At 42.5% G+C, this 25604-nt stretch overlaps 1 protein-coding gene across 1 annotated transcript in view; it reads left to right on the top strand.

Annotated features, from left to right (window-relative positions):
* The window catches only part of BANP (BTG3 associated nuclear protein), a 167170-nt gene extending 141792 nt beyond the window's left edge, over positions 1 to 25378 (top strand). The window contains exons 12-13 of the mRNA XM_064160088.1: positions 19031 to 19174; positions 24565 to 25378. Of these exons, the coding sequence (XP_064016158.1) occupies positions 19031 to 19174; positions 24565 to 24636 (216 nt within the window). The 3' untranslated portion in view covers positions 24637 to 25378. The remainder of the gene's footprint in view (positions 1 to 19030; positions 19175 to 24564) is intronic.
* The last annotated feature ends 226 nt before the right edge of the window (positions 25379 to 25604 follow it).

Below are 25604 nucleotides of genomic sequence, written 5' to 3' on the forward strand. Positions count from 1 at the left end.
CTGTAGGTAGCTGCTCTATTCTTCCCCATTAAAGGCCCTGAAAAGTCCAAAGGGACCCGTATAACATAACCATTTCCCCATGCCCTAATGCCTTCAAAATTCATTTCTGAATGTCAGCAACTGCAGCTATGGTTTATGTAATGAGATCTGGAGGGTTTAAAGACGTGCATTGGTCTGTACGGAGCTGGCTCGTACTCTCAAAGGAGCTCTTTGTAAATGAAGCTGTGCTGGGTCTAGCAGTGGCCCGTGTGGGTCTCTGAAGGGAGCACAGTAAATGTCACCAGCAATTTGGATCCAAAAGACACTGCTTTTTTTTTAAACAGCAGTTTAAGTAAGCCCTGTAACAAATTTTGGACCGAGTGAAGAAATACCAGAGGTTGTCAAAGGTTCAAATTCAAGTCTTTCCATTGTAAGTGTTACTTATGGTTAGCCTTATCTCACCCCAAAAAAGCTGAGATTTTTTTGCCTAGAGAGTTGCCTCTTGACATTTTGCATCATCTCGATGCAATATTCAGCAAAAAAAGAGCTTTGCATGAACCCAGCAGTCCAGAACAATGCTGCTGTTTGCCACCACTGCTCAGAAGACTCACAGGATTTCAGAAAGGGAGGAGAGTGGAAAAATCTGCACATCAGATGCAGCTTTGAAGGGGCAAACCAGGAGCAGGTTTGTCTTGAAGTGGCAAACACTCCAGCTGAAGCCACCATTCAGGTCAGGTCTACTCCCCAGCAGAGTAGGGAAGCAAAGCCTTGGGTTGTTGAGTCCTGATATTAAAGATGCTGCAGCTGCAAGCAGCAGGGGATCATCCTCGGGCAATGCAGAAGTTTGTACCTCTAAAAGTACTGAGGAGCCAGCCTTGAGCGTGAGCTGAGCGCAGCAAATGTGCAGGCTCAAGCTGCTTGCTCCTTCACCGTGCACAGCTCACGCACTCGAGGAGGGTGGGACAGGATTTCATAGTCTTCTTCATCTCATTGTTTCCATCTGCCTATCTGGACACTCAGGCAATGAAATTAACCCCCAATCAGTCACTTACAGGATGTTATTATTGTGAAAATGGCCAGAAATGTTCATTTCCCTGTTCATTTCTTTCACCAAGTGCAGACCCTCCAGCCTGTTAGAAAACTTTTACCTGTTTGCTGCCTGCTACATTCCATCTACTCTCATTTAAGCTTTAAAACCAAATAATTAGCTATTATTGCTGTGTTTTATAACCCTGGCTCATCGCCCTCTGTGCTGTGCAGTGGTTTATTATTTATCTCAAGCGCTAAGATGGATAATTACTGAAGAGTTTTAATGAATGCTGAAAGGGAAATAAATTTGTAAGTGAATCTTTTCTAGTGCCATTTCATTACTTATCTCCTCTGTGGCTTATTTCCTATACAGTGGATTCCTTTGTGCTTTGTGTGATCTAATTTCTGAGTGATATCTCAAGAAAAAAAGCAGTTTGCACATTGGTGAGTAAATAAAAGCAAAGTATCAGAGGGAAATACTTGGTCAGCTACATATCTCCAGCACCATCAAGGAGGCTGTTTTACCCCTTTCTTTCTTTTTGTCTTGTTAAGTGTGGTTTTCTACCTCCTCCTCCTTATTAAATCCCATTTCTCCCCTTCTTCCCAAAAAGGATTTAGTGGAGGTCGTGAAATAACTTCTGTGCTGTGCAGTCTGGAGTCCTTGCATTGTGATTCCAGCAAGATACAACCAGAGGCTTTTCTAGATGAAAATGTTGGTACCAGGCAAAGAATGAATTTCTAAGGACACTTTGGTATTTGGAAAGAAATTATAAATACAAGAGGAAATATTTCCAGAGTTCCCTTATTAACTGTGAATTCAGAGTTAGTGGGCTGGAGTAATTCAGCATGAGTGGTTTGACTGGTTGAAATACTGCAGCAGGGTCACCCAGGGTGCCTGTCTTAATGATCTTGTTTTGCTAAAGTCTAATATGTTGATTTTTAAGGGAGGGGGGAGGAGGAGGGAAGTAGCATGTTCTGTATTTGCTATGAAAAAAATGCTTTTTATGAGCACATGCTATATGGAATCTTTATATTAATAGCATCTTGGCATTTTACACTCCCAAGGCAGTCTCAGAAACCATGAGAGGGCTGCAAATCTTTGTAAGCACTGTAATTTGTATCAGGACCAGATCTGATCAAGTCCAAATGTGAGGGTTTTTTTTTTTTTGGTTGTTGTTCTAAAATGCTGAATCCATTTTAAGCCTTTTTTCATCTCGATAAGAGCAACCAGCCACATAAAGTCAGACTATAGGATGTAAAGTTATTGTGTGACTAAAGAGCTGGTAATCTAAATCAAAACAATTCACACATTAATGGGCTGGGAGAAGGAATAACTTTTACTGACACTTCCTTAAACTCCCTTAAGAACGTTTTAGGAATGGCTTGCAGACTAAGGTCACTGTGGTCCTTGCTTTGTGCTTTCCTCTTAGCAGCCTTCACAATCACATTCTCAGGTTATCACTTTTATTGTCACACAACTTTAGATTTATCACAGAATCAGAATTGTTTCGGTTGGAAAAGACTTCTAAGGTCATTGAGTCCAACCATTATTTTTTGGCCCTCCAAGCTGCCAAAACAAGTTGATTTTTCTATATGAGAGTGTTCTGTGGATTCAGCTTGTTTTATTCAGCACTTTCCTCTATGCTCTCCAATAGTTTCAGTTTCCTGAGAATTAAAGATTTTGGTACCAGACACTGGTACTTCCCACGGACTGGAAAGAAGAAAGTTTTGAGTCGATCAGGGAGAAGGTTGCCGGCAGCCTGGGGAACATTCCTGCAACACACAAGCTTTAGACACTGTGCTAATTCCGTGCTGATGTGGTGAGAAAACCACGTTTTAAATGTCTGTGCTTTAAAACCTTGTGTCTCGGTTGTAAAAATAAGTACTTTTAACCTACTAGAAGCAAGATTTGGTGCTGCTGCGGTGAGCTTTTGTTGGACTTTGCAATTTGTGTGGCCTCACACATGCACAGTGCCTGACTGGGGGGGGGGGGGGGAGTGGTGGTGATGATTTTTTTTTTTCTTCTCTGTCTTCCCCCCCCCTCCTCTTTCCTCCTTCACTGAGACAAACTTTTCGGTATGTGGGTAGAACGTTAGGCAAGTTGAACTTAATGCATACAAGTATTACCGAAGAAAAATATGTGCTTCTAGCATTTATTTTCAGTTATATGCTGGTTTTACATTATCCCAGCTGGGTATTAAAGTGAGTTACAGAGCTGGCAGCATGTTGGGGAAAACCAGATGTGTACTCGAAGAAAACAATCGTTTTGGGTCCAGAGCTTTCATTGAAGTCTGCTTCAAATTCACACTCCATATTCCTCTCCCTTTCCTCACAAAAAAACCAAACCCTTAATATATAGATATATAAAATAAATTGAAAGCTGTTCAAAAATGCATTTTTTAGCAAAATCCAACTGCTGATTGGAAAGTTTCAGATGTATGCAAATGCTATCTGGATGCTGCTAGAGAAAGTATAAAGACCTTTGGCTGGCCCGGAGACTCAGCTGGTAGCAACATCTCCTGCCGTATGGGACACCCTGATTTAAGTTCAACCACAGGCCATTCATTGTCTGGGAGCTCCACATAGGTGAAACTCTCAGCTCTACAGCAAAGCAAGGAAAAGTTGGGAGACTGTGTTACTGATGGAGGGTGCCTGAAATTACATCCCAAAGTCATCTCATGCAGTGGATTTCACTGAACTAGAAACTGAACCCAAATGAGTGGCTAAGCGATGGCGCACGCAGATAAGCCCTGGTGGAGAACCTCCAGGACTGGTGCTCCTGAAGAGTAAAACTGCCCTGACAATAGACATATGGTTGAAGTTTAATTCACGGGGGGAAACAGGCACTCAACTACTGTGCCAATTGTTTTCCATCCTCAAAGCAAAGAGATGTGAGTGATTTATAGCCGAGTAGGGCGTACGGTGTTACCTAATGGCTTTAGAATGACTCGAGAGGATCTTCAGGGCGATGCAGGAAGGGACAAACGATCACTTCTTGCTCGTCTGTGCTCAGAAGTGAAACAGCAGGGGGTTGGTTATCTCTTGTAATCTGCTTTCCCCTGCAGAACTTCATGCTGTGGGCTGATACAGGCAAGTGAAAAATCTATTTTGAAAGCTGCTACCAGGATAAAAAATGATTTTCCTGCGGTGTTGTCAGCGTGGAATGTAACTGGCAATTCACATTTTCAGAGGATCTGGGTAATTGTTAAAAGTCAGGTTACTGGCTTCAGTGTGAGAAAAATAAATGAAGGAGGAAATTAACACAGTAAGCAGAAATTAATTTGCAAAACTGGGGAAGTATCATCTGCAGCACCATAAAATGTAGAACATGACTTAGTCAAACTGCCACTCACATAATCCAGCGTGGTAGGAGCTGGAAGGATCTAGTCCAAGCTCCCTGCTAAAGCAGGGTCACCCAGAGCAGGTTGCCCAGGATCACGATGTCCAGGTGGGTTGGGAGTATCCCCAGATAAAGAGACTCTGCAACCTCTCTGGGGAGCCTGATGCTTGGTTCTGGCACCCTCACAGCAAAGAAGTTTTTCCTTCTCATCAACATCACATCTAATTTGCCATTGAAATGGGCTGCCCGGGGAGGTGGTGGAGTCACTGTCCCTGGAGGTGTTCAAGAAAAGCCTGGATGAGGCACTTAGTGCCATGGTCTAGTTGATTGGCTAGGGCTGGGTGCTAGGTTGGACTGGCTGATCTTGGAGGTCTCTCCCAACCTGGCTGATTCTGTGATTTTGATTCTAATTCTAGTTGTGATCATCACTGGAGCACACTGAGCAGTTTACAGTGGTGCTCTCTTTTACAGTTCAAATCATTTAAGTGACTTAGATAAAGCTTCTATGATTTTGGATTCTTTTTATACAAACTTCACTAGGAGACAGAAGCCAAGTTTAGAGGTGCAGATGAGTAATTCTCTTCCTACTGATATGCTGTAACCTTTGGTTTGAGTATTGGAGAGGTCCAGGTGTTCTTGTCATATGGTTTTCATTCTCAATCCAGCCATTTCAGATGTTTACTTCTAGTCTGAATTCTGGAGCGCACATTCCCCTTACAAATGTGTATCCTCTCCCTCAATATGACTGCTATGACACACAGACACCTTGTCTCTGTGTGTCTTATGGTTATCTGTTCTTGTCTACGTTGATAACTGGGTGGAAAAGGAAAACCCAAGCTGGCCAGACACCCTCACTCTAAAAAGGACGTTGACTGTATCCGGAAAGGGGTAATAGCTGGTGAAGGGTCTAGAGCACAGTTCTTGTGAGAAGCAGCTGAGGAACTGGGTTGTTCAGCATGGAGAAAAGGAGCCCTTCAGCTCCCTGAAAAGAGGTTGGATCCAGGTGGGGGTTGGTCTCTTTTCCCAAGGAAAAAGTGTTAGGACAAGAGGAAATAGCCGTAAGTTGCCCCAGGGGAAGTTTAGGGTGGACATGAGGAATAATTTCTTCCCTTTGAGGCTTGTCAAGGCTGCCCAGGGCAGTGGTGGAATCATCATCTCTGGTGAGGTTTAAAAGACACAGAGATGTGGTGGTGAGTGACATGGTTTAGCACCAGAGTCAGTAAAGTTAGAGAGTGGTTGGACTTCATGATCTGAAAGGCCCAATCAAAACAACTCTGTGATTTGAAATTCTGGATTCCTTTCCTGTCTGTGCAGATCAAAGAGCATCTTCCTTAGGTTCTTGGTTTGTTAAAGGGAAAAACTCCGAAGTAGTCGAGTCCATTCTTTAACTTCTGCCAAGTTTGCACTTTTTCTTGTCCTTTGCCTTGAATTCTGTCTGTGGTGTTCTCTTTTTTTGTACAAAACTTATTAATGTAATTCAGGTAATTCTCAGGAGAGTTCTTTCTTGTTTAAGTATTTTTTAATTGGCAAGTGCTGGCTTCTAACTTTCCTCAAGCTCTGATTTATAGCTCAGGCATGGTTACAGCTCACTCCTCACCGTGGTTGTTCCTACCATCCTTCTTCTGCTGTTCCTTTGGATCCATTGTGTACTTGTGATACTGATTGATAGAAACCGAGCCCATTCCTTCTGGTACTGATTGATATAAACCCAGCCCATTACATCATTTCATAATTAAAATGCAGGAGGTAGATATTAATTTTCTTTTCCTTATGACTCTTTCCTGCACATTGCAATACTAGAACTTTTCTGTCCCTCTGTGTATAACAAGCTCATGGCATTGTCACATATGGGATGTTTTTCCCATCCATATTTCTCCAGCCTAATCGGCTCCCGCAGAGTACGGTAGGAGCAATGTTTTGTAACCCAGGCAACAAAAGCCAAACTTTCAGATGTTATTTTGCCTGTATTCAAAAAGAAACAAACCTAAAACAAACTACTGCCAGTTATGATGCAAACGTTTGCAGTAACCTTCCCCCACTCCCCTCTCCCCCCAGCGTATCTTCTTTCTGGAATCAAAGTACAGTTGCCATTCTGAGGGGAAGCTGAGAAATTGGTTTAGACCTTTGTAAGCAGAATCCCAGCTGTGTGTGATTCTGGTAGATCCTTGATGATCTGCTCTTTACTGTTTGTATGTGGCATATTTACTGCTAGCTTCATTGAAGGAGATGCACCCTCTCAGCAGCCCTGAGAGTCCAAATTCGAGTTTCCAGTTATTTATGAAATGACTGAATGCTATTTCTGCTGAAATTGCCTGAAGACTTGAGCAGGATTTCATAGTAAATACTGAAAGTACATTGACATTTCTCTGGACCTTTTGTTTTAAGTGCAACTAATCCCAAAAGGAATTGGAAACTGGAAGATGGGGACCAGCATGGTGACTTTTAAAGCCGTGTTTACGGTTTTGAGACTAGCAGGGACTCATCACATCAAAACATAAAGGAAGATAACCCTTTAGGAGTGAGTTATTCTCTCCCTCTTGGCTAGGTTATGTCACAACACAACATTTCCCACCAGACAGATGCTGTGTGAATCACCATTTATTTATTACTGTCCACTGGAAGAACTTCTGATCAGTGCTGGTCAGTCAGAGGAGTCTGGGTCACTCGTGTATGACTTGTTTCTTGAGCTTTTGCACTCGACAGCTCCAGCTTAATAAGATCTCTTTGACACTGTAGTATTTGTCACCAAATTATCCAGCCATTTCTTAACAGCACTCAGTTGTATGTTGACTAAAACCCAAAAATAACATTCTGCTGGAAAAAAAAAAACGTTGAAGCCAAAGGCTTCTTGAGCATTGCTCAAAACAGTGAATTATCAGAGAGGTTTAATAGTCTGCTCTTGATAAATCTTCCTTTTGGAAGTCATTCCATCCACTTTACCGTATTTACTGCTCATGTTAAGCTGTTGCATCACAAAATGTTGCAATTACAGAGATTTGGCTGATAATTACTGTTCTTGCAGTGATTTAACTCGTAAGATTTTGCAAGCTGTAACAAAATGTCGAAGGCTGAGCTGAGCTGAAATGATTAGTTATGGATTTGTGTCTCTTTTGTCTTCCTTTCTTGCCTAAAGGCAGTTGGGATGTATGAAAGAATTTGGGATGAGTTGATTACCTGGCAGTTGCATCTCCACGTGTGTGAATGATGTAAAGCATTGGCCCACCAGATGAGATAGAGAGGAAGCTGATTAATTTCAAGGCATGCTTTCAGAGGAGGTGGGCAGGAAATACCTGAACTACCTAATTTATCACAGACTCACAGAATGGTAGGGGTTAGAAGGGACCTCTGGAGATTATCTTGTCCAACCCCACTGCTAAAGCAGATTTGCCTACATCAGGTTGCACAGGAACATGTCCAGGCAGCATCTGAAAGTCTCAAGAGAAGGAGACCCCACAAACTGTCTGGGCAGTCTGCTCCAGTGCTCCATCACCCTCAAAGTAAGTTCATGGAGCTCTGGAAGCTGCAGGTCCATCAGGAACATTTAAAGATGCCTCCCAATCCAAAATGCTCTCTGGTTCCAGAACCAAGCCACCATTCATGGAACGACTGAAACTAAAACTGTAGGGTATGGTTCTGGAAGTGCAACATCTGAAAAGAGAGTTAGCCACAAAGTTGTTTGGAGATGTTTCCCTTGGTGGGTGCTTTCCTGAGAGTATCTCCATGCAAGAGATGAGTCAGAGGTACGATTCCCTTACCAGCCTCCTGCTTTCAAACAGCCTCTTTAATTGGATACAGTGAATGTAGATGAGGTAACTCCTCTGTCCAAACCCACGTCATTTTTACTGAAATTACATCTCCACTTCAACTGCCAATTAATTATAATTCAGTTTTGCACATCTGCTACTTGAAAGTGTATTTTCAGTGCAAGTCTGGGCTTTGTTTTTGGTGTATTTTACATCATTTTACAGGGTTTGAGCCCATGTTGACTTGAAGTCCAAGGAAGGACACAACTTGGCTTCCATGGGATGTGACCTCAGAGCATGTTGAGACAGTAACTCTTTGCTTTGTTCCCCACTGACGCTGGCAGATACATCAGTGTCCACCTACCTGTGACACTGAGTTAAAGGAAAATGCTGCTGGCTGCCCAGGAAGGTGGTGGAGTCGCTGTCCCTGGAGGTGTTCAAGAGAAGACTGGATGAGGCATTTAGTGCCATGGTCTAGTTGACTGGATAGGGCTGGGTGATAGGTTGCAGTGGATGATCTTGGAGGTCTCTTCCAACCTGCTTGATTCTATGATTTCCTAAATGTGGGTTGCTTACATATAAGGTTCCATATGGTCTCATTGCCTTCAGACCACACCATACAAACCTTGATTGCAGCTTTTATTTCTTAGTAATTATCTTTACATCCTTCTCAGCCAGTGCACAGCTTAAATCTTAATTTCACTGATTCCCCCTTTGGTGTTCAACCACTTTTCAAAGGCGCTGTTGAGGGACTTCCAGCTTGCCACAGGAGAGTTTGCTTGTGGACCCAGTAAAGTGTGAGCTACTTTGGATGCCTTTGTCTTTAGGTGTTTGCTGCCATCGAGGCAGGATATACTTAACCTGGAGAGAGATCTAAACCCTGGAGAGATGTAAACCCTCTGAACTTTTAGAATGATAGGATTATTAAGGAGTCACCATTACTGAAGGTGTTAGAAAATTGTGTAGACATGGGCACCCTGGGATGTGGTTTAGTGGGCATGGGGTTGATGGCAGGACGTGATGATCACAGAGGTCTTTTCCAATCTTAAGGATTCTGTGATTCCTGAGGAGAGCTGTGCTGTGGTAAACTCTCAGAGTAGAAGCAGATGAGATGGTTTATTATTTGTTATGCAAGGAAATAATGCTGCTGATAAAAATGTACTCTGGAATTATTCATTTTTCTACACTTGGTAGAGCTGAAAGCAGGTTCACTTCTCATGCCTCTTAGTTTGGGGAATTTAAAGGAGGTGCTCTGGGTTATATGGCTCTGTAGGGGTGTTAGTTAATGAAGTTTTGACAGATTTAAGGTCACTTTTTGCATGGTTCAATTCAGCACACTTAGAACTGCACAGCAGGGAGCGTTCCTCTCTCCACGAACTGCCCATATATTAGACTTGCATGGAAGCTGAATTTATTTTCCTATAGGCACATTTTATGTAGGAGATAAATAGCAAATTTTGGTGCAGGTTGCGTGTTGGAGTAAGGAATGACTGCATGTAAAGCTTTATGAACTAGATCATTAACTTCAGAGTGATAACCTTATCTTTAAGAGCACTGGATCATTTTTGTATGATTTCTAGTTACTAGATAAAAAAATACTTTTCTTTTAAAGGATGTTGGTGGGGATGTATTGTCTTAACCTTGCCAACACTCTCAGAGTGTCATTTTCTACAGAACCTCTACCATACAATGCCACAGTATTTGAGGGCAGCTGAGTGGAGCAGTTTGATTTTAAGTGATGGAAGTTGCCACACGGTTTGGGCACTCTGGCTGTGGTAGTCATTACCATTGGGTCTCTCAGAAATTTCATCCCCCTCCTTCTTACAATCATTAAGATTGGGAAAGATCTAAGATCCTTGAGTTCAGCCATTGACTTGACACCACCATGGCCATTATTAAACCACATCCCAAACTGCTGTGGTTTTTTTGAATGCCTCAAGGGATGGTGACTCCACCACGTTCCTGAGCAGCCTATTCCAGTGCCTGAATGAGCTTTCAGTATAGAAATTTTTCCTAATATCCAAGGTAAACCTCTGCTGGTGCAACTTGAGGCCATTTTCTCTTGCCCTGTCGTTTGATACTAGAGAGAAGAGGCCAACCCTCACCTGGTTCCAACCTCCTTTCAGGCAGTCGTAGACAGCCAGAAGGTCTCCTCTCAGCCTCTGCTGCTGCAGGCTGACCAGGTCCCGTTACCTCAGCTGCTCCTCACAAGACTTGTGCTCTAGACCCTTTACCAGCTTCATTGCCCTTTTCTGGACCTATTCCAGCCTGTCAATGTCCTTCTGGAAGTGAGTGGCCCGAAAGTGAGTCCAGTATTTGAGGTGCAGTCACACCAGTGCCTGATGCAGAGGTGAATCACTTCCCAGGTCCTGCATAGCCCAGTCTGTAACCTGGCATCTTGCTCAAGTGGAGAGAGGGCTTCACAGCTGAATCTTTGTCATCAGTTGTTTGGGTGCAGACATTGAGCAGTGTGCTTTTAATTCAGTGAGTATGCCTAGCTTAGAGGAAGTGTTTAGATGTAATTAGTGAAGATTTAAAACATGTTAGCATACTTCATGTGTAACAATGGGTTGGGTTGGTCAGCCTGACTGGCAGTTGAATGGTTTGATTTGTATTTCCACATCCTGATCTGCTATAGCCCTGTAGTAAATGACTGAGGCCAGGGCTGTAGCCCTGTAGTAAATGACTGAGGCCAGCATTAAATTTAGTCTGTTGCCATGTTGAAAAACAAAACAAAACCAAAACCCCAAACAATCTTCAACCTTACAATTTGTATTTTTCTGGTGTTTTCTGACAAACATCTCAGAGTGAAGCTATTCAGTATTTTAATCAAAGATAGGAAAGAAAAGGAATAATTACTGCTGTGTAACTGGCAGTGTAATTAAATGCTCCATAATGAAAATAACAGCTTGGTTTATGCTCTGACCTAGATTGCTGATATGATTGACTCAGTCTGCCTTCTAATAAGGCTACATACAAAATAATGCATTTCTTTAAGAAACAAATATCCCAGAACTAAATTTTTTTATGTAGGTGAATGTTTAGTGCACTGCCTGGTAGGGTAAAATCCTTTCTCTCAAACCTATTCCCACAGGAGACACAGGTGATGAGGCAATGTGTTAGATGCTCCAAGCTATTCTGTCAGTGGAGGTAGTTAAAATAAAGATGGGATGGCCTCTGAAAGAGATGTTCTGCTTCAAAAAGCAGCCATGGTTTTCATGGGAATTGCTTTGTGCAAGAGGCTTTAACTAATGCCATTTAAGACAAGCTAGATAATGGTCAGCCCTTTGTAACAGTGAACCAGACAAATCCATCCGTTTCTGGAAACTGCTGGCTGGATATGGAACACCTTCTTGGACTACACAACAAGGCTTGGAAGGGTTTTTCTCTTGTGATGGTGCTGTTAATAGGGAAATGATAGAACAAGTTCAACTTGAAAAATAAGAAATTAAGTATCTGTACAATGTGACTGGTAGAGATTTTGGCATTTTCCTTTAGTGTCATCTTAGTATTTCGAAATCAGACAGAAAGCAGCCATAAAAATGCACCTTAAAAGGAAGAGTGGCCTCATACTTTGGAGGTTTCTGCTTCACATAAGGCTTGCCAATAAATGATCTAAAGGTCAGGTTACATCTTCCACGTGCTTACTTGCACTTCTGTATGCTTCCCATCACTAGTTAATGAGAGAGGAAAGCTGCAGATGCTCTCTGCAGCACTGTGGACCATCTGTCTTCCTTATCTCTTTGGAAGAAGAACTTTCAGTCTTTTATTATTGTTAGTGTTTCGAAAAGTTTGGAAGAGTAAACTTTAAGTCCTTGAAACTGTCTTGTAAGTCGGTCAAAATTCTTCTTGTTCAGTTTCTAAGTAGAGCACAGGAAGTGTGCAGCAGTATGTGGTGATGCCTGGTCTATATTGTCAGCTCTGAAGGATTGCAGGTTGAATGTGAGTGTGTTTCTCCAGAAAGATAACACATCATCAGGGTATGTGAGTTCTTACTTCATATACATATGGGATAGATAAATGCAGCACAAGGGTTGTAGTGGGTTTATGTCAATACTGCTTGATCTTAGCATGAAGAACACTTAGGTCAGTCTGGCCTTTGCTGCTGCTTCTTTTTGTCATCTTAATACTTCATTTTTATTGAAAGTGGACTGTGAAATCACTGAGCTAACTTTGCATCAGCCACCATCACATGGGAGCTTTTCAAAGCACTTGACCTAGGTTTAACTGTTGGCTTGAAGAGAACAGGGGATAAGCTACATCATAGAATCACAGGATCATTAAGGTTGGAAAAGACCCCTAAGATTGAGTCCAGTCATCAACTCAACACTCCTGTGACCACTAAACTGTGTCCTAAAGGGCCATGTCTACACATTTTTTTGACCTCACAGTGATGACTGAACTGCTGCCCTGGGCAGCCTGTTGCAATGCCTGACCACTTTTTCAGTAAAGAAATCTTTCCTAATGTCCAACCTAAACCTCCCCTGTTGCAGCTTGAGGCCATTCCTCTCATCCTTTTGCTAGTTACTTGGGAGAAGGGACCAACACCTCTCCTGGCTCCAGCCTCCTTCCAGGTAGTTTTAGAGAGCCAGAAGGTCTCCCCATAACCTTCTTTTCTCCAGGTTAAACAACCCCAGTTCCCTCAGCTGCTCCTAACAGGACCTGTTCTCCAGACCCCTCACCAGCTCCGGTGCTTTTTCTTTCATGTTGCTGGGTTTCCTTTATACTTTAGTGTCCTCCATACTGGACTTAATTCCCACTGCTGGGTATTGCTCTGCTTCGTCAAGGCTGACATGTGTTGTCCCAGGAATCATCTAAACTCCCAACCATACTGACCCTTTGGGGTCCAAACTCTCCTTTTGGCAGTGTTTTAGCCACAGCACTCACTGCAATCTTGCTTTTTTTCCTGTGCACAACTCTTTTCTTCCACGCAGCCATGGCTGAAATGCTTCCTTGCTGGCTCAAAGTGTTACAGGATTTTCAGATGTGAACCTTCTATAAACAACCACCCTTGGTGACTCAAACTCTCATTTTTTTAAAAGAATCATCATCTTTTATTGCATTCCTGCAATAGAAATGGGAAGAAATGATGGAAAAAAGACACCAGAATCCCAGAGTGCCTTGTCTTTGAGCTTTTTATGGGTAGGCAAACATATGTCCTTGCCTAGATTAATAAAAAAGCTGACACCAACAGTAGCAAGAACATTTCAGAAGGCTTAGTGTGGCAAGGACCAGACTAAGGATGGGTTTGTTTGGTTTTTTTTTTTGGTGAACAAACTTCATCTGTCCCCACACAATTACCTATTTTTGAAGGTTTGAGGTCTAGAGAACTCTTTTAAGTTACAGGCTTCATAATTCTCAGTGATAAGTAAAATCAGTAGGGGGCTTGATAGGAGTTGAAGCATGGTTGGAAACTCTGCTTGAATAACTTTGGAAGAAATTGAAGGAAAACTAACTACATCTTCATATTCTAAAAGATTTGATTTCCTGCCCTGGCAGTTGAATGCTAAGTGGGAACTATTAGTTATGAGCTAAAGTAGCCTTTAAATGGAAAGGAGGGGAGCTGCTTTTCATTATTAATAGTAATTTTATTATTGTAGTTTGTGTGCAAACATTTTATTGAAGAAGGGACAACAAATATAAGCCCAGGACCCTCAGGCACAGTTGTTTGCATGTCTCAAGTCATCAGGACTTGGAAGAGATAATGATAGAGGGGAAAATAGTGGACAAAAAGGAAAAATATCCAAAGAGAAAAGCAAATATTCAGGTCAGTGGGATGATAGCACTGCAAGGATCTGTGTTCCTGCTCCAGTTCTGATCAAGAATCCTGGGTTTGTGTTGCTGGAAGAAGGACAGAGATGATACAAATGGGCACAATATACACTGAATGGGTGGGAGGGAGCTCTCTCTGCCTCAGCTCATTCTATCCGAATCTGTCAGCTCTTGGATCTCTCTGTGAGAGCTTGCAGAGCTTTAAGGCAAATAAGTGTTTGGTCAGAGAGGCTGTGGTTCTGTGTTCATGAGCAATGCCAGGGGTTCACACTTCATTTTCAATACCTGAACAAAATAATTTCCTTTCTGGTATTTCTAGGGCCATTTGAAATCCAAACCAATAGAAATGCTTTTGTATTTCTATCTGAAGATGTTAAGGAGCATTTTCTTAGGAAGGCTATGAGAATAGTGAAGGAGGAGGCTCTTTAATCCTTACTTTTTGATTTAGGCAGGTTATCTTCACCAGAGTCACCATGCAGAGTGGTCCTCTTTGAGGCAATAAGGTTTAGGACCAGATGAGGGCAGGTCACAAAATGATCTCGAGAGCACTGGTAGCTTTCAAGTGTTCTCCAAGCCACAGAACTCACAGTGACTGTTAAATATCTTATAAGCAATTCCCAAAGCATCCTGATTTTTCTTAGGAACGTTTCTCACTATCTGTGGCTCTAGCTGCAAGCTGAAAGCACAGAAGGAATTTTAGGATCACTTTCAGCCTTAACCTGAACTCTCAGTAGCCTGAGTTAACTTCAGCAACACCCCACACTGGATACTTCCATGCTTTTGTGCCTAAGTGAAAGGGAAGGGCAACTTCAAACTGCTTCTTTGCTGTGTTAAGAGCATAAATTAATCCATTTTGTTAGAAGTGAAGTTTATTATTTCACAGCTTAACCATATTCTGTTACCTGTTTTGGACCAGTAAGGCAGGATGTCAGAGAAGCCCAGTGGAATTGGGAAGAGAAGTTCATTTTCAGAGAGGGTTATTTATTTTTTTGGTACAATTCCTCTGTTTTAAGGTCAAGGGCAGGTAAAAATGACAAAGTTAAAATGCTGGTTTGGAAGTTAAGTGAGCAGCCAAAGAAAATCCCTGTATTTGCTCCTGCCCCATTTGTGGAAGGCTCTGTTCTCCAGCTCCTTCATGTTATGTAAAGCCACTGATCCCTTTATGTCTTTCATTTCTGCAGCCTTGCTGTAGTTTCATAGGAAACTTGTGACAGGAACAGCACAAAGCTAACAGGTGAAGCTGATTAAGGTCACAGGGCTGAACTTAAATCCTGTTTTTGTCTGGGGAAGCATGGACATACTGATGAGAGACTGTTCTTGAATCCTCTCTGTGCACTCTGTCCTTCTTACTCTCATGCTCTTACTCTATTATGTCTGTTTGTGTCTGTCTGTCTTTCTTTCTAGCAGCATTTATTTTTGAGATAATTTCTTCCCCTGAGACCTTTCTCCTCTGTGTTAAAGAAAACAGGGATGTCTGGGTTTATAAGGCACTGTGGAAGAAAGAGCATTTGCAACTGCAAACAGAATCCAAGGACCATAACCAATCTTGCCACTGTTTGCCCAAGCTGGGCTTTTTCTGAACAAGAAGCATGTATTCAGTGCTGCTGTTTGTTAGCAGTAGAGAGGGTGATGTCAGTCTGAGCTCATCAGCATAATAAATATTTGTCATATTTTTAAGCTAAGACAGAATCAATTTATCATAATCTCCAGTAATGCCTAGAGAAAATGTAATTTATTGCTGGTTTTGATGTCAGTTCAGGTGGATTTTCCTATCTGGAAAGATTCATAGAATCATAGAATCAACCAGGTTGGAAGAGGCCTCCAAGATCATCCAGTCCAACCTAGCACCCAGCCCTAGCCAGTCAACTAGACCATGGCACTAAGTGCCTCAGCCAGGCTTTGCTTCAACACCTCCAGGGACAGTGACTCCACCACCTCCCTGGGCAGCCCATTCCAATGCCAATCACTCTCTCTGCCAACAACTTCCTCCTAACATCCAGCCTATACTTCCCTTAGCACAACTTGAGACTGTGTCCCCTTGTTCTGTTGCTGGTTGTCTGGGAGAAGAGACCAACCCCAACCTGGCTACAGCCTCCCTTCAGGTAGTTGTAGACAGCAATGAGGTCCCCCCTGAGCCTCCTCTTCTCCAGGCTAAACAAACCCAGCTCCCTCAGCCTCTCCTCATAGGGTTTGTGTTCCAGGCCTTTCATCAGCTTCATTGCCCTTCTCTGGACATGTTCCAGCACCTCAATATCTCTGCTGAATTGAGGAGCCCAGAACTGGACTCAGTACTCAAGGTGTGGCCTGACCAGTGTTGAGTACAGGGGAAGAAGAACCTCCCTCGTATTACTGGCCACACTGTTCCTGATGCAGGCCAGGATGCCATTGGCTCTCTTGGCTATTTCATTATGAACACAGTGTGATTAGCTAAGTGGTGTCTCTAGTAAGCTGCAGGTCATCATCGTGTCATGTTAGACAGAGGTGCTTAGGCACACAGAGTCGGATCAAATGTTTCAGGCTGAGCCTGAGATTGGCTTGATCCTCTTGTTAGGTCAATGGATTAAGCACAAGGTACTGTGCCAGTGAGACTGCAGAAGCAGCTGCATTTCCAAATCCCTTCAAAATAAAATAACACATGGCTAAAGGGGGCAGTTCCCTCCTCTTGCTCTTGCCTGTTTATAGCTCTGCAGTAACTCATATCAAAACTGAAAAAGAATGGGTTTGTTCAGAGTGCTCTCTATAAACTCGGCTGCTATCAAGAAGAGTTGCTTGCTCACTCCTTCATTTCAAGTTCAGTCAGATGGTTTAATCTAAGGCTGGGATCTTTTCCCTGCTCTTGCTTTTGTTCTCATTTGTTTGGTGGCTGATTATATAGCCACTTACACCACAACAACCAGCTGGGCACTGTTTAATGATATCTAAGCTATTAATGTTAACATGGATTAAGTGGAAAACATGAAGATGATTTTTTTCAGCATTAGTTGTTCTTATTTTAGTTTTCAAAGCCCAGACTTGATTTTTTTTTTTCAATTATTATTTTGTAAGTGATTTTAAATATGTGTTAAGTCTTGAATCGGGATTGGAGCATGCTTAACATTAACTAGGTTGGTTTTAATCTGGGTGCTTGATGGGAATAGGGCAGCAGCAATCACTCCATGACCATGTCAGTGGAATTCAGCAGTACCTGGGTTTGCTGTCCATCTTACCTCTGAAAACTAGCTCATCTGCTTCACTGTATAAAATGCTTCCTATTTCTTTATGTTTGATTGCAAATAATCTATCCAACAGGAAGAGACAGGAGGAAAAGTACATAACCATGTGTGTGAAACCAAGAGAGGGACCTTAGAGCAGCCTTCCAGGAGGTGAAGGAGGCTACAGGAGAGCTGTAGAGGGACTTGTTACAAAGACATGGAGTGATAGGATGAGAGAAGATGGCTTCAAAGTGGAGGAAGCTGGATCTAGGTTAGACAGTTGGTAGAAATTCTTCACCATGAGGGTGGTGAGGCACTGGAGCAGGTTGGTCAGTGAAGTTGTGGAGGCTCCAGGTCTGAAAGTGTTCAAAGCCAGATTGGATGGGACCTTGGGCAACCTGAGTAGTAGGAGGAGTATCCCTGCCTGTGGTGAGAGGGTTAGACCTAGATCATCTTTACGGCCCCTTCCAAGCCAAACCACTCTGTGATTCTATGAGGAGTGAAGTACTATCTGAAAGCAAAAAAATATTGGATGTAAGTATTGCTGGGTAGTTTTGTTGTGGGCTGAGAGTAAAAGCAGATTTTCACTATGAATCTAATAGGTTTGGTGTAAGACAGCATATAACTGAGTTCTTTGGTCCTCTCCAGAGTGACTTTGGTAACAGGGAGTTCTCTTGGAGTGTTCTTGAAAGTTGCAGTCAAGAATAAACCAGGGCAGTTGGTACTGTGCTAGATTTCAGGCTTCTTTGTTGTAAAACATTTGTAGGTGAGGATGTTGTGCTTCTTTGGTCACTCACAGATGTTCTGAAGTTTGTAGTTCAGATATAAATGAGACTAATTACATAGAAGACCTGCAGGTAATGGAGGGGACAGACTGTGATGTGGTTTGGACAGTGTGTATCACATCATTCCAAAGCAAGTCCCATAGGATGAGTGAGATTTGCTTACTTCTGTATAAAACCAGAGCTGTAGCATCCTTTTGCTGTTCGATGCTGACTGTATCTCAGAACACCCAAGATCCCTATAAAATCCTGACAACACCCCTGAAGGTCAATTATGGAGGTCACCTTTTGCCTCCCACACTCCCTGGAGAACTTCTGGTCTACCCACTCCTGCATGGCCACCCACCTGCAGATCAGCTGAGAAATCAGACTTAGTTAAGAAGAAACCTTTGTTAAGAATGTTATTTTTGTTCTTTGTTCTCTTTCCTTCCTTTGAAAGATGTCTTCTGTTTGCTGAGGTTCAAATATCATGGCTTAAAAACACATCATTTGCAGCATATAGAAATGAAAACTGACTATGTGTGCTTTAGCTGAATTAAAAAATGGCATTGGGGACTCGTTGTTTGCATACCTCTATGTTACTATGATTTGTGTTTTAAGTAGCAAATTAAAATTAGACTAATCACAACACTGTTTGGAAGCAAGCACTTTTAGATGGAGCAACTGTTTTTTGAAGCCTGTTGGGGACTTACTCTTCAGTCAAATGCAGATGTGTGTAGAGGAAGCAGCAATTAGCAGTCATTCTTAATTCTACACCTTGATTTATGACAGGAATATAAACATCACTGTAATAAGCTGTCAGAAGTTGAATGCCTGTGGCTGTGAGGAGGAGTATCTTGGATCAGTGTCTGTTTGTGTCACAGTAAAAGTGTTAGTCAGTGATATCATGGTGTGCTATTGACATTATCCCACCCTTGTGTAACCTGCTCAGTCTGTCCCAATTAGTCTTTGCAATAATCAGTAACAGAATCATGAATCTCATCAGGCAAAACATGATGAGCATTTCATCTGGGAATCCTTCCAGATGTGTACCATGTCCTCTCGGATACACACAAGATTGAAAGCAACTGTTACTGATAGGGGAATTTTCTTCTGTTTCTTTTTAATGCTCTTCAGTTTTGCATCTGTTTTAAGTTAGGTGGTTCCTAATCCGTTTCTGATTGGGGTTGTTTTCTCTCATCTCTTGCTCTGCAGGTGCTGCAGGGAGCTCAGCTGATCGCTGTCGCGTCCGCGGAGCCTGCGTCGGGGGGCGTTGATGGATCCCCACTCCAAGGGAGTGATATCCAAGTGCAGTATGTGCAGCTGACCCCAGTGACAGATCACTCTGCCACCAATCAAGTATGTGTACATGTTGTCACCTGAATGTGCTTGACTTGGTTGAAACATCGGTCAGATGAACTGAGTATCTACCCACAAGTACTGCAAGCTCAGTGAGTTCATGATCCCCTTTAAAAGAAAGAATTTCTAGTATGAAACATTGTTTTGGTAAAGGTATAAGTGGGCTTTGACTCTTCCTGCTGCCATAATCTTGCCCAGTGCCTCTGGAGAAGAGCTGTTTTGGTCATTACTGTCTTTCTGCATCCTTGAAGGCTGAGAGCCATATTAAAGGACAGGGTAAAAACTTACTTGAAAGCTATCCAGAAAGTATTTTTCAGGCTGTGTTATCTCTTAAAAAATTATTTCCTTCCTGACAGCAGTTTTCCATTTCGTTTGATCAGCAGCCTGGTGTGGCTGGCAGGTCAAGAGAGGTTCTTCTGTCCCTCTACTCTGCTCTGGTGAGGCCACATCTGGAGTACTGTGTTCAGTTCTGAGCCACTCAGTTAAAGTGGGTCATAGAACTGCTGGAGAGAGTCCAATGCAAAGTCACAAAGATGATTAAGGGAGAGGAACATCTCTCTGAAATGGAGAGATTGAGGGAGCTGGGGCTCTTTAGCTTGGAGAAAAGGAGGCTGAGAGGTGACCTCATCACTGTTTATAAATACATAAAGGGTGAGTGCCAAGAGGATGGAGCCAGACTCTGCTTGGTGATGCCTGATGACAAGACAGGGGGCAGTGGGTGGAAGCTGAGGCAAAGGAAGTTCCACATAAACATCCTTCCCAGGGAAGTGGTGGAGTTGCCGTCCCTGGAGGTGTTCAAGAAAAGCCTGGATGAGGCACTTAGTGCCATGGTCTGGTTGATTGGATAGAGTTGAGTGCTAGGTTGGACTGGATGACCTTGGAGGTCTCTTGCAACCTGCTTGATTCTGTGATTGTATGATGAGGATTTTTTTCACTGTGAGGGTGACAGAACACTGGAACAGGGTGCACAGAACACTGGAACAGGCTGCACAGGGGGTTGTGGAGTCTGCCTCTCTGGAGATACTCAAAACCCACTTGGATGCCTTCCTGCGTGATTTGGTATAGGAGATCCTGCTCTGCAGGGAGGTTGAGCTTTCAAGGTCCTTCCAGCCCCTGACATCCTGTGTTTCTGTGACTTCCCTCTGGATTCCCAGTGTTAGCAACTCTAAGTGACCATTTAGGGTGGAGGAATTACCATTTTTCTTTTTAAAACCATTTGAACAGTCACTGACCTGAGTCTAGAAAGTGTTTCTTGTCAGCCTGAAGCTGTGACTGGTGAGAAGAATTAAAGCATTTGTCAGAAGCTTTTCTGAAGGTGGTCACACATTCTTCCAAGAGCCCCAGTGCCATGGGTTTCTTTGCTTCAATGTCAAGTGCTTGTGAAAAATATGCTGTTGCTCCCAAAATACAATGGCATCCTTAGCAGCCAGTGTTACAGTGGAATTTTGTCTCATACAAACTCAGTTTTATGGGAAATCCAGTTCTGGTTGCAAACATTTGGATATTTAATCTCTTGAGCGGGGGGGAAACCCCAAATACCAAGCATCACAAGTCGAGGGGATCTTGCCCACGCTTTGTGTGTTTAGCTGCTTGGTTAGAAGCAGTTATGCTTAGTGCTTCTTCATGGGCAAGGCAATCTGCAGATCAACTCAGTATGGGAAGCTAGAGCACAGAATTCCTGCATAGTGGAGCTTAGAAGGGACCTCAAGAGATCATCTACTCCAACTCCCCTGGGCTAAAGCAGGGTCACCCACAGCAGGCTGACCAGGATCACAACGTCCAGGCAGGTTTGGAATCTCTCCAGGGAAGGAGACTCCATAACTTTTCTGGGCAGCCTGTTCTTGGGTTCCAACCACCCTCACAGCAAAGAATTTTCTTCTGGTGTTTAGATGGAACCTCCTGGGTTCCAGTTTGTGCCCATTGCCCCTTGTCCTGTGTGCTGAGGATCACATTGAAGTTTTCACTGATCTTCCCATGTAGATGAGCCCTTAATGGTGATTTTCTCCTCTTTGCTAGATTTTTCTCTGACCTAAGCTTTCTTTGATAGTCACCTGTAAGAGTACAGAGGAGAAGAAGAGTGTTGCTGCAGGGATCTTGTCTTATTTCTTACAAGTCCTCCAGGACTGCTGGTCCCATGCTGGTAGCAGGTCATGAGAGGTGTTTCCTGTGCTGCTGTCCTCACTCCAGACCTTGGAAAATCTCACATTTGCCTCCTACAGACTTTCTCCTGGGTCTGTTTCTTACACCTGTCCTCCCTTCTCAGCTAGCACCTCTAGGTTCTGGAGCTGTTATAAACAGCAGCATCCATCTCCCACACGACTGGCAGCTACTGTAGGGAGTTATTTTTCTCTTCAGGGACACTTTGCACCCTGTTAGGTTTTTAATATTGTGGTTAACCACGGAGGTTTATACAAAGCTGAAGGGAAGCAGAAAAGGAATGTGAAATAAGAGCATGAAAGGAAAAAAAGACAAGACTAAAAATAAGTTTGCCATAAATATTTCCTCAGTTTACACAAAGTAAAATCATGGAACCACAGAACGCATTGGGTTGGAAGGGACCTTTCAAGGTCATCTAGTCGAGATGCCCTGCAGTCAGCAGGGACATCTTCAACTAGAGCAGATTCTCAGATCTCTATGAAGCCTGTCCTGGATTGGTTCCAGGGATGGGACATCTATCACCTCTCTGGACAACCTGTTCCACTACCCTCTGGAAGCCATCATCCAACATTTCCTGATGCACCAAACAGTTCACCCATTAAATCCATATCTCTCCCACTTAATAAGAAGGATATTGTGGGGGATCATGCCAAAGGCCTTGCAGAAGTCCAGATAGGTGGCATCCACTGCCCTTCCCTTGGCTGCTGATGTAGTCACTCCACTCTAGAAAGCCACTGAGTTGGTCAGGCAGGACTTACTCTTGGTAACGACCTTCTGGCTGTCTTGAACCACTAGATTTGAGGATCTTTTAGGAACTGGAGAAACCAACTTGGTATTTTCTTTACTCTGAATTATGGGGAGTTCAGTAACCTTTTTTGGCTAAAATTATGGATCTTAGAAAGATCTCTCTGATCTGAAAGGAAAAGCCTCTCAGTGAAGCTGCAGTGACACTTCCATCTGTTTTCATATGGTTGTTTGTCAAGGTACTGAGGTGTTCTCGAGGATTTAATTTCTATCTGTCAATCAAAACTCACAAAAGTGGAGTTTATTGTCCTGGGTTGGATGCTTTCTCCTACACAAATTCCCTGTTTGAAACACCAGAAGTGTAAATTTCTTTAATGTCTGAAAACAAGATCCCAAGTTTTCTGACCTGTTTTCCTGCAAGCCATGCCTTTGGAAACAATCACTTGCAGAGCTGAAGGTAGGAGTGAGGCTGGTTGAAAAAACGAATCCCATCTCTTGACCAGCTGAAACAGACAGCAATAAACCACATCTGTAAACACAAGCTGTTAACAAATAAACTGGTTTCACTGGCATAAGATTGCATGTGTGGAGAGAGACACAGATTGCAATCAGATGCACTTGGGGGAATTAGGTTTAGTTTTATGGGTCAATAGCAGCTTGAAAAGTCTAGAAATACAAAATGGGATATGATGACAAAAAGACTTGGGTTAATTCCATGCTCCAATTCATGTGCTGGCAGTAAATTTTGTTAGACTTCAGTAAAAAACATCATTCCATATCTAAGAGGTGCTTCTAATCCCTTTAGGCAGTCTTCTCCTTCTGGTCTGGATGTTGGATGAATATTGAGTACTGCCATTGTCACTATCTTTTGATAATTATATTGTTTCAATACAGTTTTCCTTTCATGGGAAAGAAAACTTTGATGGTCACTCAAAGACTTACCTGCTATCAGATTTAGCAGCCTTACAGAATCATTCCTTAGAGAATTATTCACCACTTTGCCACCAACTTATTGAAAATTTAAGTAGACATCACATTACCTCTGAAGTTGGACAGGAAAAAGTCTTATAGCTATGTGCTATTACTGGCAGCAAGACAGAGAGATGAAGAGAAATAATTTGACAACAAAACCTCAATTTAGCAGCAATGTTTTGTGATGTTAAACTTCCACTATCTTCATTTGAATAAATAAGTGGCAACTCCATAGTAAAATTCAAAGGATGGGAGATCTAGTTGAGTTTCCACCCTTGGGTCTTTGTGTATCATCTAATCTGAGAGCACAATGTAGATAGAGCTTCAAGTGAAACTTTTTCGTAGCAGAAGTCCTGCCACAGAGCTAATCCTACATCCAGGGTGTTACATAAAGCTTGTATTAGATGTATTTATGGAGAGAAAATCCATCAAGGGCAGATCTCTGGAATTTTGGGGAGTGTACAGGAAAATATCATTAAATGCTTGCCCTTTTCTTGTAGCTTATCTATGTTTGTGATATTGGCTGCTATCAAGGGAAGGCTTATTGGGTGTGATGGACTTTATCCAAGCCAATACAGCTGTTCTTAGATGTTATTCATCTTGTATAGCTCTAAAGATGGAGTTTGTTTCATAATCTAGTTTTGCTTACTCCAGCTAACTTGGCTAAAAAGCCAGTTCACTGTGGGATTATCCTTTCACAGCGTGGTCAGACTACTGGTCTGTAATTGAATTTTAAAGCAGACTTCTTCTGAAAGTTGAAGTCAATTGTGTTTGCTTTACATTCCTTCATGAAGGACTGTTTTTGCTTGGCAATAGAGTAGAATTGGGCTCGTAGGAAGACTTTTATTTGAGAAAGGAATTGACTGTAGTAGCACTATTCTCATTTTACACAAAATAGGGTAAAGTCAGCAGTTCTAAACTATATCCTGCACCAGATGGGGAAGTTCCAAGTAAACAGGTATTTTTCACTTCCTTCCCTCCAGTAGTTCTGTCAGTCTGTGACTTCCTACTGTCTTTTCTGTGATCACCCCTGGTGGACTTCCCTTCCATAGCACCATTGAGCTCTGCAGCCCCAAGCTGTCTGTATGTACAGTGAGTGATGGGACAAGTCCTTCCTGAGCTTCCACATGTGTTGTGCCAGGCATGAGGTTTATTTTGTTCCCTTGTAGAGCTGGGCTTTTTTTTTGGAGGAGAAAGGAAGTAATTGTTTTCTATTTGCTCTCTTCATGCCACTCGTAACTTTATAGATCTTTATCATGGTTTCATTATTTTAGCCTTCTCCTTCCAGCCTGAAGGGCATGAGCCTACTTTGGCTTCATGTGAGCTCTTTATGTTATTTTTGGTGCCTTTGTAACTGTATTCCCATTTCAACTCTTCCCATAGGGCTGATATCCATGAAGATTTTACACTGGTACATACAAGAACTTTATATTAGTGTAATCTGTTCCCATTCCCTTGGCTGCAGCAATGGAAAGCACTTTGGTATTAATTTCCTGATCCCATTCTTCCTTTTGTAGGGCACTGACACTCTTCAATCAGCAATCCAGCCAGAAATGCAGATAGAACACGGAGCAATCCAAATCCAGTAAGAGAATTGTGAAAAGCTGTGTCAACCAAGATGTCAGCGAACTACTGTCAGAAGTTAAGTGCTGTAGTCTTCATGCAACGACAGGAGAATGGAAATGCCAAGTAGATTCATGGTCACACCTTGAACATCTCCTGCAAGGAGCAGAGTTCTCACGATCTGGTTGCCCTCACCTGGCATCAGTCAGAGCCATTTTACTGAAGCTGCACCACTACATCAATTTGAGGAAAAAAAAAATGTCCTGCCCTTAGGTACACTTGAAGAGGAATAAAAGGTCTGTCAGAAAAGAGGGAAAGAAATCTAATGAGACTAAATTCATGGTTCACCCCATTCATCTCTTCTGTGAAATATGCCATTTGAATGTCTGCAGGTATCTTAGGAGGTGTATTGCTGCTTTGCAATACTTGCTTTACCACGTATAAAAGATCAAGAGCTCAAATATTTTTCACTGTTTCCACAGCTTTTTGGTTTGTTTTTTTTTTAATTATTTTAATTTGCTATGGTGTTTATAACAAAACCAGAAAATATGGAGGGGGGAAAAAAAAAAGAGAGAGAGAAAGACCCCATAACTGCAAGTATTAGCATTTTGCTGGTGTTTTCTGTTCGGTGTAATGAGAACTGTATTTGCAGAAGACTAACAATTTTGTTTGTACTGTTGCTTAACTACTTTTCTAGGGGAAAATGCTTTTAAATGCTGTAATTATGCATTTCTAATGAGAAATAAATGTGTATTTATGACTAGTGCAGCTCTAAGTTGCTCTCTGCCTTAGGAATCGATACGGTTTGACTGGACTGTGCCCTGAGAGAGTAGTTCTGGAGTATCCGAAGACAGATGCTATCTGGCAGGCTCTGCTGTCATACTGAGAAGTACGATTAAGTCTATAAGGAAGATATCCATCTTAGATCATGTTATTATCTCAATTGCCAGTGCAGGAAAAATGGGATAGTTAAGCTGTTGAGTCTGCAAATCCT

The sequence above is a fragment of the Pogoniulus pusillus genome, chromosome 20 (assembly GCF_015220805.1).
Source record: "Pogoniulus pusillus isolate bPogPus1 chromosome 20, bPogPus1.pri, whole genome shotgun sequence".
Classification (NCBI taxonomy): domain Eukaryota; kingdom Metazoa; phylum Chordata; class Aves; order Piciformes; family Lybiidae; genus Pogoniulus; species Pogoniulus pusillus.